The following is a 19,573-nucleotide window of genomic DNA, read 5'->3' on the forward strand; positions in this document are numbered from 1 at the left end:
ATGGGACCGTATGTTGGAGGGGCTGAAGACAGGGGATTGATGTTATTTACATGGGACTGTATGTTGGAGAAGGCAGGAGAGATGGTGTGATGTTATTTACATTGGACTGTATGGTGGAGGGAGGGAAATTATGTTATTGGGTCTTTATGTTGGAATGGCTTGGGCATTATAATTTCTGAGGGCACTACAGGGTGTATTATAACTATAGGGGGCACTGCAGGGGGCATTATAAATACAGAGGACATTATTAGGGTCTTGATTGCTACAGGGGGCTCTATAGGAGTGTTTATACATCGGGCTGTAGAGAGCTTTTTTACCACTGGGGGGACAATAGGGGACCTTATTTCTACTGGGGTCTGTGTGAGGGCATTATTAATACTGAAGGGTTTTTCTACTAATAGAGGCACTCTTGGGGAGCATTATCACGATTGAGGGCACTGTAGGGGGCAGTATTACTAATGAGGGCATTCTCAAAGGGAATTACTATTGGTGGGACTTGGAGGAGCACTATTACCATCGGGGGACTATTTGTATGGCAGTAATTTTGGGAGGCACACCAAGCAGCAGGATAACACTGTTGGGACTCCAGGTTGTTGGGGGTGATGATAGAAATGTGAGGAAGCTAAGATGTCTGTGTGTCACACTCTGCAGAGACGAGGTGGCTGAGAGGAGTTGTCCTGACCTAATGTAGAAGATGATGACAGAGAAGATCATGCATGGGATAGGCATAAGACCATCCTACATATAAGATAGGGCCAGGGGCTATTCATAGTATTCAGTATATTGGGCAGACTAGATGGGCCAAATGGTTCTTATCTGCCAATACATTCTATGTTTCTATGTTTCTATGCAGCAAGCAAAGCAAGTAAAATGTCTTTAGTGCTAGTGCAGGCAGGGGGCGTTGACTGGGGCCATATGCATTGGGGCTTGGGTCCCAGATCTTTTGAGACCCTAGCAACGCCCCTGGTGTCAGTCAAGTTTCATTGTTTTTATTTATATGCAAATTACCTTCCTAACGTGCCCAAGGGGCTGTCCCTCTGGTCGTTTGTGCCCAGCCGCGCACATTATCACCAAGCCCAGTACCTCCCCGCTGTTAATTATTCACTAACAGGGGTGCTGTTTGGCTGCTGGGTCCCACCGCCGGCCAGGATGGCGCCGCAGCGTTGGTGGTCGCTGTGCAGCGCCGTGCCAATTTTAGGTTAGGACCCACTCATAGAGGCAACCTTGGAGTGGTGAGTGGGCTTGTGCCCTTTGATCAAAATGTACACTAATGCCTCATTTAGCATGTAGCAAAGGAGGCGGTACACATGCGCTATTTAGTGCTGTCTTCTTCAAAAGTACCAGGGATGAGATCAAAGCATAGTAGCTGGATGTGCGATAAATTTCTTTTCTTTTCTCTCTTTTTTTATATATGTATAGAGATTCTGTCCCTGGATCAGCACTCCTTCCATTCGGCCAGGTGATTTTAATTAGCTAAGTATTCTGCAGTAGGGGTTAAATTAACCTACCATGCTCTCAGTTGGAGTTCCTGGGAGCTTCAGGTAAGGTAAGCTTTGACAACTGTTCACAAGGTGTGGTGATGCACAGGGGCCACTGTGCTGTTTTTCTGGCTGTTTGGTGGGGCCCAGTACTAGGTATGTCATGGTCAGGCAGCAGTGGTGCTGTTTGGCTGCTGGTTTCCGCCGCAGCGTCGGTGGTCTCCGTGCAGCGCCACGCCAATTTTAGGTTAGGACCCACTCATAGAGGCAACCTTGGTGTGGTGAGTGGGCTTATGCCTTTTGATCAAAATTTACAGTAATGCCTCATTTAGCATGTAGCATAGGAGGCGGTACACATGCGCTATTTAGTGCTGTTTTCTACAAAAGTAGCAGGGATGAGATCAAAGCATAGTAGCTGGATGTGCGATTCATTTCTTTTCTCCCTTTTTTTATATATGTTAATTATTCACTACTGTCCTCGCCTTTTTTCTAAGTGCGCCGTAGTCTCATGCCCGCGCAGTGTCCTGGCAGCAGCCTCAAGTAGTGTAATTGCGCATGTGCCAGCTTTCTCCGTTTTCTGGCGCATGCGCAATTACATTACTTGAGGCTACTGCCAGGACACCGCACAGTCCCATATTCCCTATAAATAAATAGATGAAGTGGGGAGATCGAGAAAACGATTACACAGAGCATGGGGCAGGAGGGGGTCAAACATGGAGGCAGAGGAGGACACAAAGCAACATATATTTGATACTTCACACCTGTAACCAGGTTCCAGACAACACCGAATATCCAAGGAGGGGGCCGGCAGGAAGCAGCAGAGACCGAAACATCAGAAGGAGGGCAACCACCGTCTGCGAGCGAGGCAGCAAGCAGACACAGCCAGACAAGGCGGACAAACGCAGGGGATCCGCCGAGAGTCCGGTCCAGCAGAACGCAAAGGGCCTAGAGGTGGGGGCGTCCCGCGTTTCAGATAGAGAGGCTCATGTCTTGCATAGTGCAGCGGCATAGAACGTCTTCACCCCCTCTGACGAAGGGGCTTCATGATTGGGAGAAGAGGGTGGCAGCTTGCACGTGAGGCAGCGGCGGAGCCAGCAACTCACTAGCGTGGCTGTGAGTCATCAGGGTGGCAGCAGTGGGAGGTCGGGAGCCAAACATGCCTGGGGTAGACCACCCGCTTCGCAGGAGCCTACCTACCCAGGAAGTAGTGGTGCACGGGTTCACGGAGGCAGTGGCAGTAGCAGTCAGTCAGTGCGTAGTGTTGGTGGTAAAACTCGGCGGTATGGCAGTTTTTTGTTAAGCCGCCAGAGGAGGTAAACATGGCCATATGTAGAATTTGTGGGCAGTAGGTGAGGCATGGCCAGGGTGCCAATGTTGGCACCACAGCCCTGCGTCAACATATGCAGCATCACCATAAAGTGGCCTTGGAGAACCGTGGCTCCGATGTGGTGGTCAATCCTGCTGCAGCAACCGCTGCATCACCCAGTGGCACACAGCCGATTTCAGGCAGTTAAGGTTCCACCATCTCAGCCAAAGGAAGCTGCCTGTCCTTCTCATCATCTACCAGTCCTGATGCTCCTGCTGCTCATCCTCCTACTCCTCGTCACTCATTCCATCAGCAATCAATCACCGAAGTGATTGCCAAGAGACAACAGTATGCGTGCACTCATCCTACGGCGCAGAAGCTAAACGTGCTCCTGGCCAAGTTGCTGGTGCTGCAGTCCCTCCTTTTCCAAATGTGGTGGACTCTGCACCTTTCAGAGAACTGATGGCTTGTGCCGAGCTGAGGTGGAGAGTCCCAAGCCATCATTTATTTGCCAAAAAGGCAGCACCAGCCCTGCACACACATGTAGAACAGAAGGTGGGCCAGTCCTTGAGCCTGTCGGTGTCTGCCAAAGTGCACGGCAGCGCCGACGTGTGGAGCTGTAACTATGGTCAGGAATAATACATGTCCTTTACGGCCCACTGGGTAAATGTGGTTCCTGCACAGCCACACCAGCAACTTGGCCAGGTGACGCCGCTTCCACCTCCATGTTCTCAAGCCGTTGGTCCTGCGACACTGTCCGCCTCTGTCTCCTCATTCTCCACCGTGTCCTCAGCCTCCACTGCAGGGACAATTCACAGTGCCCCTCTAGCATACAACATGTGCAGGGCACGGCGGTGTCACGCTGTTCTGCACCTCGTTTGCTCCACAGACAGGATCCGTTTTTTGGGGGTTATTGTTCTGATGGATCAGAGGAAGGGCAAAATAATCAGTGATGTCAACACAAACTTACTGCTGACACCCTCTCCACTCTGTCGGGGGGCTCTACTTGTACAAGCGTTTGATAGAACAGGTTCTGTAGGCATTTATGTGGAATCCGCTGACTAAGGTGGAAAAGCAGTGCACTTCTTGGTGCTAACATCGACCTGTAAGGCTGAGTTCATACTTGAGTTATGTGGTCAGTTTTGGCCCCATGACTGCCCAAATAAGTGAAGTTTGCAGTGATACTAACAGCGACGCCTGTCATCTGCGTGTCATACTGACTCACAGTATAATTTCACTACCACAGCAGACACCTTTGCGTGTTAGGCTCAATTCACACGTCCGCAATTTCGTTCCGCATATTGTGGAATGGAATTGCGGACCCATTCACTTCTATGGGACAGCACGATGTGCTGCCCGGACACGGAATTGCGGACCCACACTTCCGGGTCCGCAATTCCGTTCCCGAAAAAAATAGAACATGTCCTATTCTTGTCCGCAATTGCGGACAAGAACAGGCATATTCTATTAGTGCCGGCAATGTGCGGTCCGCAAAATGTGGAACGCACATTGCCGCTGTCCATGTTTTGAGGATCCGCAAAACACGTTGCGGACGTGTGAATGGAGCCTTACTGCAAGGCACAGTGTTCTACACCACTATAAAGGCTCTCTGCAGACAGGAAATAGCTGTTTTTTTTTACCAAACTGTGCCGCAAATATTTTTGGATCGTACCGAATTTTTTTAAAAAGATTTGGTGAACCGGCGAATCTAATTTAAAAAAAAATTTCTCATCTCTTGTGCTGACACCCGGCACCCCCGTCCATCATCTGTTTGAAGAGAAGGCAGCTCTCATATCTCATTTCTCTGCTAACTGCAGTGGTGATCAGGTAAACAGAGCAGAGAAGACAGCGCTCATATGAAAAAAAAGGGGGACAACCCCTTTTACAGACATACTTGGAAAACATTACATACAGCGCTACAAAACAGAGGGTCATACAGCGCGACATATGTACCTCTTGCATCCAGTAACGTCTCCTCTCTGATGTAGATATTCTCTTTCCTCATTTTCTCCATTCAGACCAGACCACCATGATGATTTATTTCAGCCATCTCTTCTCTCCGCAGATTTTGACAAACAGATATCTTAGTTTCCTACTTTTTCATCATCCTCCCACCTTTTGAACACCCCATCCTGCCACCCCAATACTGTGTTTGCTGTGCCCTCCAATACTAGAAACAGTTCCCCTGAAAATATTGGTACCACACAGTGTGCCAGTACAAAAAATAGCCCTTTACCTTTCAGATCAGACCCCCCATATCAAACCTCAGATGAGACCCCCATCTCAGACCAGACCTTCTTTAGACCTCTATGTGAGACCCCATATCAGACCTCAGATCAGACCCCCATTAGACCTCCATGTCAGAAACCCCCATCTCAGACCAAACCCCCCATGTATAAGACCTCAGATCTGACCCCCCAATATCAGATCTCAGATAAGCCTCCTATTAGACCTCCATGTAAGACCCTCCCAAAATCAGACCTCAGATTAGACCCCCACTAGACTTCTAGACCCCTATATCAGACCTCAGACCAGACCCCCATCAGACCTCTCAGACCCCCATATCAGACCCCCATTAGACCTCCAGGCCCCCATTTCAGACCCTCATTCGACTTACAGACCCCCATTAGATCTCGATTCCCCCTCCTCCCCATATCAAATCTCAGGTCAGACTGTAAAATAAATTTAACTTACCTCTCCTGCTCCACTGCTCCTCTCTATGTCCGGCAGTCTCCCAGGTTCTCTTCTCAAGGCCCTCACTGCACAGTCACCTGACTGCCTGCAGCATCAGGTCACAGGTCACGCTGAAGGCATCCATGACACAGCAGCATGGGCCCCGGGAAGAGCAAGCAGGAGGAGGAGGGGTAAGTACATTAGTACATGCTTACAGTGCTTCTCTCCCCATAATGGAAGCGCTCACTAGTGTTCCCTTTATAAGATGCACAGTATCTTGGTAAGCACCCGACAGTGTAGGGAGGGTGATTAGAGACTGGGGGTCCTTCCCAATTCCCTTTGCCCCCAGGTGTATAAGGGTCAGGGCCGTAGTTGGAGTTGGGAATATGGTGGGAGGTTATAGTGGGGAACAGTGGCGTTGCAAGGGGGGTGCGGGCCGCACCGGGTGACACCAGTCTGATGGGGTGTCACCCGGCCGCCGGAGGCCCGGACTGACTTACTGCCGAAGTGCAATTTCAATGTGTTACATCATTTCATTAATCACCTTGGTAGGTCTGGCTGCCATGGGTGTCAAACATGCGGCCCGCAATGAATATCTTTGCGGCCCGGCAGTCTAGTATCTCTGAACATGAGCGCGCTGCTATCGGCGCGCTCATGTTCTCTCAGCAGCACGGGGAGAAGGAAGCTGTCCTCCCTCCCCCTGTGCTGCTGCCGCTGCCACCAATGAGAAGAGAGGGGGGGGAGGAGGGGCGGGCGCACTGAGCCACCAATGATAGGACTATTCCCATTTCCCACACAGAGCGGCGCCCAGCGATGTCTCAGCACTCACCATTAGTCCTGGGCGCCGCTCCGTTCGCCTGCAGTGCTCCATTACTGTCTCCTCTCCTGCTCCACATGCTGCTGATTACTATCGGAGCGATGGGAGGAGACATCAGCTTCACTAGTGGGCGTTCCTTCTTCCTGGCTGTAGCGCTGTCCAATCGCAGCGCAGGGAGAAGGAACGCCCACTAGTGAAGCTGATGTCTCCTCCCATCGCTCTGATAGTAATCAGCAGCATGTGGAGCAGGAGAGGAGACAGTAATGGAGCACTGCAGGCGAACGGAGCGGCGCCCAGGACTAATGGTGAGTGCTGAGACATCGCTGGGCGCCGCTCTGTGTGGCCTGATAGTGAAAGTCAGTCTTTAACACAATACAGGAGGCGGGTGCCGGCAGCAGAATCGCATTGCCGGCACCCTGCCGCTGACAGGGAGCTGCGATCAGAGGCAGTTAACCCCTTAGGTGCCGCACCTAAGGGGTTAACTGCTGATCTGCCAGTACCAGCCTCCTGTATAAAGGGGTAATTTATCATTGGTGGTGCAGTGTGCCCCCCCCCTCAACCCCCCATCCCATTAAAATCAGTGGTGGCACAGTGCGCCAGCCCCTCTCAACCCCCCCCCCCCCAGTATTAAAATCATTGGTGGCAGTGGCCACAGGGACCTCTCCCCTCCCCCTCATTGGTGGTGCAGTGGCAGCTTCTGATCGGAGCCCCAGCTGTGTAAGCCTGGGGCTCCGATCAGTTACCATGGCAGCCAGGACGCTACAGAAGCCCTGGTTGCCATGGTAACATCCCTGATGCTGTGTGCACAAGGCACAGAGCAGCAGGGACAGTGTGAAGTCCTATTCACCCTGATAGAGCTGAATAGGACAAGGGATGAAAGATCCCAGGTTCTCGCCCCTAAGGCTACTTTCACACTTGCGTTCAAAGCGGATCCGTCTGAGACGGATCCGCTCATATAATGCAGACGGTGGATCCGTTCAGAACGGATCCGTCTGCATTATATTGTAAAAAAAAATTATATTTTTTTTGATGCGGCCCACATAAACTAAAATTTTGTTTTTTTTTGGCCCATGTTAGCCTTTGAGTTTGACATGCTTGGGTAACACATTGAAATTGCACTTCGGCAGTAAGTCCGGGGGCCTTACATACTATTTAAATTTTACTTACAGTGCGGGCAGCGGCAGCGGGCCTGCGGCTATCCTGCCTACATGTGTGCCGACTCAGGCCAAAGGAGGCGTCACTGACTGTCAGTGGGGCCGCGGCGGAGGGAGGAGAGGAGGCGGAGCTGCTCTGCCTCTGTCTGCTGTGGCCTGTAAAAGCTGCCCCTCCAGGCTGGCAGCAGAAGAACACAGTGGCACGACTGTTGGAGAAGACACCTTAAGGCAGAGCCAGCTGAGATTGGAGCCAGGACCAGACCGACCCCACTCCAGCCAGACCCCAGTGATATATCAGGTACTGACACTGTAAATGTATTGTAATTGTAACAGAGAGGGGGAGATGGGGGACAAAATGTACAAACATGTCTGTGCCATGGAGCCTGGAGGGGAAGAGAAGAAATGTCTGTGCCACCGACTCCAACATTGTCCCTCATCATGTCACTCCCCCTGATGGTGCAGACTCCAACATTGTCCCCCATTAGGGAGCATAATGGATGGGGGCTGACGGCTGACATGGGGGGCATGATGGCTGACATGGGGGGCATGATGGCTGACATGGGGGGCTGATGGCTGACATGGGAGTAATGATGGATGGGTGCTGACATGGGCATGATGGATGGGGTGCTGACATGGGGGGCTGATGGCTGACATGGGGGGCTGATGGCTGACATGGGAGTAATGATGGATGGGTGCTGACATGGGCATGATGGATGGGGTGCTGACATGGGGGGCTGATGGCTGACTGCTGACATGGGGTGCTGACGGCTGACATAAGGTCATGATGGCTGACATGGGGGGCATGATGGCTGACATGGGGGGCATGATGGCTGACATGGGGGGCATGATGGCTGACATGGGGGGCATGATGGATGGGTGCTGACATGGGCATGATGGATGGGGTGCTGACATGGGGGGCTGATGGCTGACTGCTGACATGGGGTGCTGACGGCTGACATAAGGTCATGATGGCTGACATGGGGGGCATGATGGCTGACATGGGGGGCATGATGGCTGACATGGGGGGCATGATGGCTGACATGGGGGGCATGATGGCTGACATGGGGGGCATGATGGCTGACATGGGGGGCTGATGGCTGACATGGGGGGTAATGATGGATGGGGGCTGACATGGGCATGATGGGGTGCTGACGGCTGACATGGGCATGATGGATGGGGTGCTGACGGCTGATATGGGGGTCTGACCTGAGGTATAATGGAAAATATTGTTTCTTTTTATACTCCTCTAAAACCTATGTGCATCTTATAGGGCGAAAAGTACAGTCCTCAAACCAGATTGAAGCAGAGAGAAGATATCAGGACCACACAGAGGAGAAGACAGCTGCTGCAGACAGAACCAGGACCAGGTGAGCTGCGGTTGGCAGGTTGGGGTGACACCAGGTGAGCTGCGGGGCAGGTTGGGGTGACACCATTTTCTACCGCACCGGGTGACACCAGCCCTAGCAACGCCACTGGTGGGGAAGGGGTTAAATTGTAAGCCTTCCCAGGTTTGCATCAGAGGAAGGGGCGGTGCTGGGGGGTTATATAAACGCTAATTTGCCTTCACTTCCTCTTGACGGTGGACGAGCTGGTTGCGGTACCGTCCTTGCCACTGTCATGTCCGCAGGAGATTTTGCCCTGAGGGAATCCCTCTTGGCGCATGTTCAAGAGGAAGGAGAGGGATGGCTGCGTGGTTTCCTGGGCAGCTTGCATTCCCCTTTGCCTTCCTCCACTCCGGCCCCTATGCCTGCTGCTGTCGCTGAGCTCCCGGCTCCTGCCGGTAGCTCTGGAAGTTATGTGGGGGATCGGCGGTCCGCACGGCGTTCCCGCCCCCCGGCGCGTCTTGGCTATAGCCCCCGTTTGCCCGTTGCCTCCCGCCGCAGCTGCTCCCTGGGTCCGTCCCTGGTTCAGTTACCTGCTCACTTCGTGCGCGGCTCCAGGCCGGGCCGCTCCTGTGGGCGTGTGGAGGATGGGCGGGAACAGCGTGGCACTGTGGCTCCTCCCCTTCCTCCGTCTGCCGGAAGTGAGATTGCGGCCTGCGGCGCTCGGAGTGTGTGTAGGGGAATGGGAGCCCGGGAGAGCACGCTGGTGGAGGAATCGCCTCCTTCACCTCCTCCATCTCAATTATTGCCCCCCCCTGTTAATGAGGGGCAGGGGTTGGCTGTAGCATCGGCGGCACCTGTATCTGGGGAGCCAGTTAGTGTGCCGATTAGTGATATGATGGCTGCCCCCTGTGGTATGGCCAGGGCCCCCCCCCCCCTCTTTTGTCACCGGTTCCCACGGCAGTCAGGCAGAGGAGGCGCAGGGAGGTCTCTGTCTCTCCCTCTTCCTCAGTGGAGGGTAGCAGGGGTGAGCGCCCTTATCGCAGGCGTCCGTCCCGGCGCCGTTCTAGGGCCCACGGGAGTCGTAGACGCTCCAGATCCTCCAGGTTGCATTCCCCCTCATCTTCGGAGTGGTCATCGGGCGCATCTGAGGAGTCTGGCAGAGTTTCTCGGAATCGGCGAGTGAGGCCGGTGCCTAGCTGTACTTCCAGGGCTCCGAGCCTGGTTCATCCGGTGGTCCAGGGTCAAGCGGTTCCCGTGGTGACGTCTTCTCCAGTGGTTCCTCATGCTTCGGTTGGTGAATTCCAATTTACAGGTGCCTGGGGGGAGAGTGGGTCTGTGGCGGGGATGGAATCACTGATGCGGGCCTTGTTAGACAAGTTGCAGGATGCCCCTGCCCCAGTTGCCCCTCCGGCCCCCCCCCCCTCGGTGGCTGCAGGGGTGCATAAAGAGTCCTTTTTCTGCGGGATTAGTCCTTTGGGTTCACATGTTGAGGAGGCTGTTAGGGAAAAAATTTGGTCTAATCAATATGTAGACATTTGGTCGCTTATCTCTATAGATCAGTATACGGTGGATAGGGAGCGTCGGGTACTTGATAGGCCGTATGAGCGGCGGCCGAGGGTGGCGAAAACTATAGGTAATTGGCTGCAGGCTTTTGCAGTTTTGGGGTGTATTATGGGTCAGCGCCATCCGGAACGGTGTTCCGAGTTGTTTATTTACGTGGATACGGTTTATAGTGCCTACAAGGCCCATGGGGGCAGCGCGTGGTGGCGGTATGATGAGGAGTTTAGGAGGCGCCTCGCGCTTAGGCCTGAAGTGGGTTGGGGAGTCAAGGCAACTGATGTGTGGTTGCAGCTAGACAGGTACCCCGATAAGCGCGTGGCTTCCCAGATTCGTTCTGGGTTTTTGTTTGGTTTCTTTATCCCGTTTGTCCTTAATCGGTCTCCCGTTTTTAGTGATAATTTGAGGTCAGCCCGGGATCACCCGGAGGTATTGAGGGATAAGTTAAAGAGGACCTTTCACCGATTATTACACTATGAACTAACTATACAGACATGTAGAGCGGCGCCCGGGGATCTCACTGCACTTACTATTATCCCCGGGCGCCGCTCCATTCTCCCGCTTTGCCCTCCGGTATCTCCGTTCACTAAGTTATGGTAGGCGGAGTCTGCCCTTGTTCTTCTGTAGCGCTGGCCAATCGCATTGCAGAGCTCACAGCCTGGGAGAAAAGAACCTCCCAGGCTGTGAGCTCTGCACTGCGATTGGCCAGCGCTAGAGCAGAACAAGGGCAGACTCCGCCTACCATAACTTAGTGACTGGAATCTCCGCCTACTATAACTTAGTGAGCAGAGATACCGGAGGGCATAGCAGGAGAATGGAGCGGCGCCCGGGGATAATAGTAAGTGCAGTGAGATCCCCGGGGGCCGCTCTCCATGTCTGTATACTTAGTTCATAGTGTAATAATCGGTGAAAGGTCCTCTTTAAGTAAGGAGGTGGAGCTGGGAAGGATTAAAGGTCATTTTCCTTCAATTCCGTTTCCTAACCTAAGGGTTTCACCGTGGGGTGTGGTTCCGAAGAAGGAGGCAGGGAAGTTTCGTTTGATTCATCATTTATCTCACCCTAAGGGCTCCTCTGTGAACAATGCGATTCTTCAGGAAGAGGCATTGGTTTCTTATGTTTCCTTTGACAGGGCGGTTTCTTTGGTTAGGGATGCAGGTAAAGGGGCTTTGTTAGCTAAGTCTGATATTGAGTCTGCTTTTAGGCTCCTTCCTGTTCATTCTGATTGTTTTCATTTACTGGGAGGTTTTTGGGAGGATCAATTTTATTATGACACCTGTTTGCCTATGGGCTGCTCCATTTCGTGTCACTATTTTGAGTTGTTCAGTTCCTTCCTGGAGTGGGTTGTGCGATTTGGAATCGGGTATGTCATCTGTAATACATTATCTGGATGATTTCCTGTTTGTTTTCCTCGGCGGGGGGGAAGGTTGCAGGTATTTGTTGTCAGTGTTTTTGACACTTATGGGGCAGTTTGGAGTTCCTATTTCGGCTGAGAAAACTGAGGGCCCGGTCACTTGCTTGTCTTTTTTGGGGATTGAAATTGATACGGTCGCTATGGTTTTTCGGTTGCCTCGGGACAAATTAGGTAGGTTGTTGGAGCTGATTGAGGGTTTTATGGCTGTTAAGAAGATGACGCTGAAACAACTCCAGTCTCTTTTGGGGTTGTTGTGTTTTACGTGTCGGGTTATGCCCATTGGGCCGCGTTTTTTCTTGCCGGTTGTCGTTGGCTACTAGGGGTATATCTGCCCCGGGTCATCGTATTCGGTTGACTAAGTCCCTTAAGTCGGATTTGTGTGTTTGGCGATCCTTTCTAGGTAGCTATAATGGTCATACTTGCCATATTTCTAGGGAGATCATGAGTTCGGAGCTGTCATTGTGGTTGGATGCGGCCGGGTCTTGTGGCTTTGGTACCATCTTAGGCAGTGAATGGTGTTCTGCTCCTTGGCCGGAGTCATGGCGGGAGTCCGCTTACTGCAGGAATTTTACGTTGCTTGAACTTTTTCCTATTTGTGGTTGCAGTGGAGATTTGGGTTGACAGGTTATCTAATAAGCATGTGTGTTTTTGGTCTGATAATCTTGGGGTAGTTCAAGTGATCAACAATTTGTCCTCCTCTTCCCTTCCTGTGTTGGCTCTGTTGCGTCACTTGGTTTTGCGATGCCTGGAGCATAACATTTACTTTCGGGCCCGCCATGTTCCAGGGGTAGATAACAAGGTTGCTGATGCTCTTTCTCGATTTCATTGGCAGGTCTTCCGGGAGCTTCATCCGGGGGCGGACAAGTTTGGCAAGGAGTGTCCGCCGTTCCTGTGGCGTCTGGTGGACGACTGATGTTGCTTATTAGCTCCTCGGTTTCTCCGGCTACGTGGCAATCTCATGGTAAGGCCTGGTCTGAGTGGTTGGCGATGGTGAGGTCGAGGGACGTTTCTACACGTGAGGATATCCGGCTGGAAGTCACGGTAGAATGGTTGCTTTGTTTGCAAGGTTCAGGCGTGTCTGCTCCTGTTGCCCTCTGTCGTTTGTCGGGCGTGGCTTTCTTTTTCAAGTTATGTGGTTGGGCGGATGTAACAAAACACTTTGTGGTTCGTCAGGCTATGCGCGGCTGGGGCAAGGAGTATGCGGCGCGGGATACGCGGCGTCCTTTCCTTTGCTGTGCAGGCTTATTATTAGTTGCGCTGGCGTCTGTAAATCTGCCTATGAGGAATCCTTGTTTTCTGCCAGTTTCAGCGTTGCCTTCTTTGCCGCCCTGCGGGTGGGTGAATTATTTGCTCCATCGCTTAAGAAGGCGGGTGGTTTGTTAGTGCAGGACGTAGTTTTAGCCAATGACTCCCTGCGTATCAGGGTTCGTCGGTCAAAGACGGATCAATATGGTTATGGGGCATGGATCCCGCTTCTCCCTGTTCTGCTTGCCCTGTTAGTTTGGTTGCGGAATTCAGGGATAGGCGACGCGAGGGTTCTAATTTCTTTTCTCATGAGGACGGGTCCCCGATTACTAAATTCCAGTTTACGGCGGTTTTTAGATGGTGGCGGTTGGGGCCGATCCGAAGGAGTTTGGGACTCATTCGTTCCGCATCGGGGCAGCTACGAAGGCGGCGAGAGCGGGTTTGCCGGAGGCGGAGGTTATGCGTATTGGTCGCTGGCGTTCTGCATGCTTTGCGCGCTATGTTCGGCCGGAATTGCTGCTTTGAAGAAGAATTGATGAAAATAAATGATATCAGTATTAATTGTACTTTCAGTTGGCGTTTTGAAGGAGTATGGGTTCAATATCCGTATTATTGGTTATGGTTGTTTGTGTTTGTGGAATTTTCAGGTGCCGAGCGTCCAACAGTGTGGATAGTTGGACACTCCTACGTGTTCTGGGCTGCACAGCGGGCTGAAGGACGGCCTGGCGGGCGCAATCTTGGATTCCGGAATATTGATGTCTTGTGGAGGGGTGTTCGGGGCCTAAGGTGGTCGCAGTTGCTCACGGAGGTGGTTGAGATTGGAACGCGTTCGGTAGGCCCGGTGATCTTGGTGATTCACGCTGGTGGAAATGACCTGTGCCATTTGAGGGTGGCTGAGCTGTTAACGCTTATGCGTTCGGATGTGGAGCGTTTTCCGTCATTCTTTAGGGAGATGGTGTTGGTGTGGTCGGAAATCGTTCCGAGGGTGGTTTGGCACGGGGCACGGGATGGTGAGGCTTTGGAAAAAGGCAGGCGGACAGTAAATGCTCGGATCTCTCGGTTTGTGCGTTCTAAGGGGTCAGTGGTTGTTCGCCATTGGCAGCTCGAAGGTGACAACCGGGCGTTGATGAGGCCAGATGGTGTTCACCTTAACGATATAGGGCTACATATCTTCCTTTCGGGCATTCAAGATGGAATTGAGCAGGCCATGTTTTTGCTGGGTGGTTGGAGCCCCGTGTAGGCACGAGTCTCCTCCGTGGCGGTATATAATTCAGTTGGAAGTGGTTATGGCACAAGGCAGACTTGCCCGCTGGGAGGCCAGCGGCTGGCATACTGCGCCATTGACAGTTATGGTGTTATTGTTAAATAAAGAAAGCTGTGGTCGATCATCACCCAGCATTAAAAGGAATATGGTTGTCAGTCTCTCTTATTTAAGGTATATGGTTTTAGTAGGCCTGACTGTGTGCCCTTTCCCCAAGGGGGGTTAATTCCTAATTACCTACAGTCTATAAAGGAAAAAGTAAAGCGCCACTGGCAAGGGGGGCATTAGCCACAGGCTGCGCCAATGCCGCCCCTTCAAAGACAGCACAAGACACCGCCTGAGGTAAGATTCTCATCTCCCCTTGTGGTAAAAGCGGGCCTGCATCCTGCAGACGTGCGCCTCGCAGAAAAACTATGCCATCCCTAGGCTGGCGTTGTTTTTACTCAGCATGTATGCCTGTTTTCAAGCGTACATGTTAGTAGATTTGACAGGGCCGGAGTATTGGTCCCAAGCAAGCCCCTGCTTCGCTCCATCCAACTGTCAAAAGACACTGACCAAGTGACTTAATATTGTTTCATGGCCATTCAAAAAGGGGGCTTGCAACTATTTTTTCATATAAAATAGTCGCAAGTCCCTTGATAAGTAACAGCCACAAACTTCATGCAGATGTTGTACTTAGCCGGATTTGAACCTAGGACTACAGTGCTGGCAGGCGCTAATCACTGAGCCACTGTGCACAAAGAGTTAAAGGATTACTTAACCTAAAGTAAAAAGCTTCTAATAGTAAAATTAGGCTGCTAAAACTTGAAAAGTCTCCCAGTGCCTGCGACGCGCCTAGAAAAAAGAGAGACCTTCCAGAAGAGCTGTCAAATCTCCCAAGCACACAGGGGGTCATTTACTAAAAAACAGCTTTTTACAACAGTCTTTGATAGCCCCTGAGCTGCTATAGTCCGTGCGCCTGGAGTGAAAACTACATTTTCCAGGGCCAATGCACCATCCTGACCCCCGCCATGCCCTCACCACTCCCAAGTGGCAAAAACAGCGTAAAAATGCCTGTGCAACAAAAAATTGTTACATGGGTGCTTAAAAAGTTGCAAAAAGGTCTTGCAACATTTTTATGCCAAAACCAGGCGTAGAAAATGTTTGTAAATGACCCCCAAATGCTCAACTCTCCATGTAGTCTTAGAAACCAGACTGAGGGCTCATGCACACAAACATAATTTGTTTCCGTGTCCATTCCGTTTTTTGCGACCCATATGTGGAACCATTCACTCAATAGGGCCGGAAAAAACAGAAATGACTGTGTTCATTCCGTTTCCATATGTCCGTTCCACAAAAACATGCCCTATTATTGTTCGCATTACGGACAACGATAGGACTGTTCTATTAGGGGCCAGCTGTTCCGGTCTGCAAAATATGGAATGCACATGTATGTCATCCGTATTTTTAGCAGATCTGTGTTTTGCGGACCGCAAAATACATACGATCGTGTACATGAGCCCTGAGGCAGCGTAGGAGTTTATGAGCCCTGAGGCAGTCTCTTGCTAATTAAAAGGAGTGCTTATACCCCAAAAAATAAAAAGTTGACTAAAAAGCAATGAGGGTCACTTATATCCCCCCCCCCCCCATCTCTATAGGCTGAAACCAGGTGCATCGGTGTGAATGGGCCCCAAGCATTCACACCGATGCAATCTGGCTAATTGCATCAGAATGACCGGACAAGGGTCCGGTCATCCTGATGGATACAAAGAGCTCAGGTTCAACAGAATCTGAGGCCTTTGTTCTAATTATCTCCAGCGCGGCTGGAAATAATTATGCATGATAGAAGGGAAGGTAAAAACCTCCCCTCCTTCTATTATGCACATTCTGACAGCAATGCCAGGTGCTGCAGGTGGGAGATCAAAGGCTTCTCCCGCCTGTCTGTTAGAGGCGCGGCCCCGCTGTGCGCGTGCAGGGACGCGCGGGCTGGTGCGGTGGTCATATCGCTGCTCCGGCCCACGTGTCCTTACAGGAGACGACCGGACCCCCCTCCTGGACGCATAAGTATCACCCCCTTTACTATCCCCTATCCCACCAATGATATACCCCTGATAACGATTAACCCTTATATCCCCTGATCCCCTACCACTATTCCTCCCCTTGTTAACCCTGTAATCCCTGACACTATACCCCTACTCCCTTGTTTGCCCCTGATTAACCCTTACATTATAGTGTCCTTGGTTGTGCCCCTGATACTGTGCCCCTGAGTTACCCTGGTCCCTGGTTGTGCCCCTGATCACCCTTCCCTGTTTAACCCTGTTATACCACACCCTTGATACACCCCCTCACTGTACACTTGCAGGGTATTAACCCTTACAGTGCTGTACAGTCCTGATCACCTCACCCCTATACTCACTTGCAGGGTATTAACCCTTGCATTGCTGTATTCTACCCTTGTGTTGCTGTCCGCTCTGTATTTGTGTCTGTGGCCTGCATACACCCCGGCAGTGCCACCGTTTACCCTCGTCGTACCCCATAGGGACAGTAAGTAGAACCAGGTGGGTGGGCTGCTAATATATATATGTGTGAGTGGATTGTATAGTTAGTTTGTGGGTGGAATTTGGGAACCGTGTTAGTGTAGTTTAGTGCTGTATTTATAGTACTGTATTGTTAGTGTATTGCGTGCGTAGTGTATTGTTGGTATTAATAAATACTGTGTTTTATATATAACTATCTGTGTAATGTTTGGTTATTACCGATAGTTAGTTTAGTAAGGCGCATGCAGCTAGCTTAGTGATTAGCGTAAGGTAAAGGCAAAGTATTGTATTTTTATTGTATAAATGGGCGGAGTCATCAATAGACGGCTCCTCCCATTTATGAATATTAATTATTAATATTTGCATAAATTTTGGTGATTAATATTCCCCCTTTACACTTACAAACATTTTTACTCCAGTTTTTGCTGTAAAAACAGTAGCAATACTACATTTTGTAACTTTTTAAATGCCCATACGACAATATTGTTATGCTCGGGAATTTTTACGCCAAAGTGGCGAGGGAGTCCTGGGGGCCAGAACTCCGGCAAATTTACATTCATTTATGTCTGAAAATAAGTGTTTCAGACATAAAGAGAAGCAAAAAGTACTCCAGTCAGGGGCTGAAGTAGTTTTTACTCCAGGTGCACTGATTGCAGGAGGTGTACCTAATATATGATGAGGCGCATGCCTTGTCATAAATTAGGCAAATCCTCCAGTAGGGGGGAAACAAAGATTGACGTAAAAAGCCAGTCTTTGCAAATGACCCCCAATGTGTTGAAATGCCTCCTTTGATTCACCTGTGACCTGGCCTTGTAGTGTATTCTGTGCACTATATTAGGTTAATGAATTAGTTTCTCTGTGCTCTTGTACACGGAATCGGATCTAGAGAAGAGCTCCAAACTGTATTTCCCTATTGAAGGCAGGCACACATAAACCAGACGCGCGCACACACAACCCTAACTGCTTGTCACAGCGTCTCCATAGACTGCGCTGGGAATCAGATGACAAGTGGGCTCCTGTCCAACAGATTAACTTTGCCCTATCAGTGTCTGCTGCTGGCTCGTAACATAGTCAGTGCAAGGGAGTGTTAATCACTGGGGAGAAGTAGGTACTGTAGGTAGACATGGTGTCCAAGTCCCTGTGCTTCGTACTTCTCTCTGTTCTCCTGGCGTATTACATTTATAAACCTCTGCCAGACAACATGGAGGAGAAATGGAAAGTTATGCTGATAGATGCCGCTTCAAGAAGTATTGGACATTTGGTAAGTTTTAATGTTTATTAACTGCTGCTGCTTTCCTGAGCTTGAGCTATTTAGCATTTTCAACAGCTTTTCAATGGCATAAGACTATTAGAACGTCTGTAAGCAGGATTTAGGAAATCCTGCAGAACTGGGGTATGCATATAACGGAGTAAGGCCTCTTTCACGCGAACGTAAGGGCAAATTGTGGTCCGCAATGCACGGGCACCGACCGCGGGGAAGCCGCATGCGGATTGCAGACCCATTCACTTGAATGGGCTCCTCGATTCGTCCGTTCCACAAAAAGATAGAACAAGTTCTATCTTTTTGCGGAACGGAAGCACGGAATGGAACACTACAGAACTACTCCGTAGTGCTTCCGTGGGGTTTCGTTCCCTGCTTCCGTTTCGCACCGCACCTCTGGATTTGCGGACCCATTCAAGTGAATGGGTCCGTATTTGTTATGGAATGCGGACCGGAATGCACATGGCTGGTGGCCTGTGTATTGCAGAACTGCCGTATGAGGTCCGCAGCACGGGCACGGAGCCCTTATGTTCATGTGAAAGAGGCCTTAATGGGAGGAAATCTGCTAATGATGTCACCTTGTGTCCAAATCAGCACCTAGAGATACATTGGTGCTTACCGCTCTTTGTACATGATTCTGTGCTATACCTTTGCAATGTAATCTTGGCTATGCATATGTATGTGTAGAACAGCTGCTTCTGTAGCAAACGTCTTCTACCCCTCCTTATGTAAATATAGTGAGCTGAATTAGAGAAGATTTTACGGCCAGTCCTGGGAACGCAATAGCAAAAGCTTATTCGCCTTTCTTCTCGATAACAGAGGCATTTTCTTAAACCTAAAATGTATTCATCTTTTATTTATTTTTTACAAAATGGAGGAAATACTTCCCTTGACAAGTGGAGTGTTGCTGGATTCCACAGCAGTAAATGTATTTATATATCACTAACATATGCTGCAGCGCATTATAGACATAACCATCACTCTGTCCCTAGTGGGGCTCACAACCTAATTTCCCTAGCAACAGCGCCAGACTGAAGTCCCTTGGGCCCACCAGAAGAAATGACTCCCACCCTCTGTGCCTACAGAACCAAAAGGGCCCTATTTTATTAGGGGCCCATTATTGTCAGAGCTTGAGCCCACCAGGGGATCCTCTGGTGTGCCAGTCTAAGGCTCCATTCACACGTCCGTGGTGTGTTGCGGACCCGCAAATTGCGGATCCGCAACACACCCGCCCGGCACCCCTATAGAATAAGCCTATTCTTGTCCGCAAGCTGCGGACAAGAATAGGACATGTTCTATCTTTTGCAGAGCTGCGGACCTGAAGATCGGGGCCGCGCTCCGCAAATGTGGATGCCGACCGCACACTGTGTGCTGTCAGCATCCATTCCATCCCCATAGAAAATAAATGGGTCCGCATCCGTTCCGCAAATTGCGGAACGGATGCGGACCCATTTGCGGACGTGTGAATGAAGCCTTACCCTGCCGATCAGTATGTCCTTGGAGTGTGGGAGGAAACACAGGGAGAATATACAGGGGCACTTTTAGGCTAGGGCTACATGGTGATACTGG

General features: G+C 50.7%; 1 protein-coding gene across 1 annotated transcript in view; it reads left to right on the plus strand.

The window, feature by feature from the left end:
• Positions 1 to 17,613: 17,613 nt before the first annotated feature.
• The window catches only part of LOC120997814 (arylacetamide deacetylase-like), a 97,095-nt gene continuing 95,135 nt past the window's right edge, over positions 17,614 to 19,573 (plus strand). Inside the window, exon 1 of the mRNA XM_040428105.1 lies at positions 17,614 to 18,004. Coding sequence (XP_040284039.1) covers positions 17,867 to 18,004 — 138 coding nt within the window. The 5' untranslated portion in view covers positions 17,614 to 17,866. The remainder of the gene's footprint in view (positions 18,005 to 19,573) is intronic.

The sequence above is a fragment of the Bufo bufo genome, chromosome 4 (genome assembly GCF_905171765.1).
Source record: "Bufo bufo chromosome 4, aBufBuf1.1, whole genome shotgun sequence".
NCBI lineage: Eukaryota > Metazoa > Chordata > Amphibia > Anura > Bufonidae > Bufo > Bufo bufo.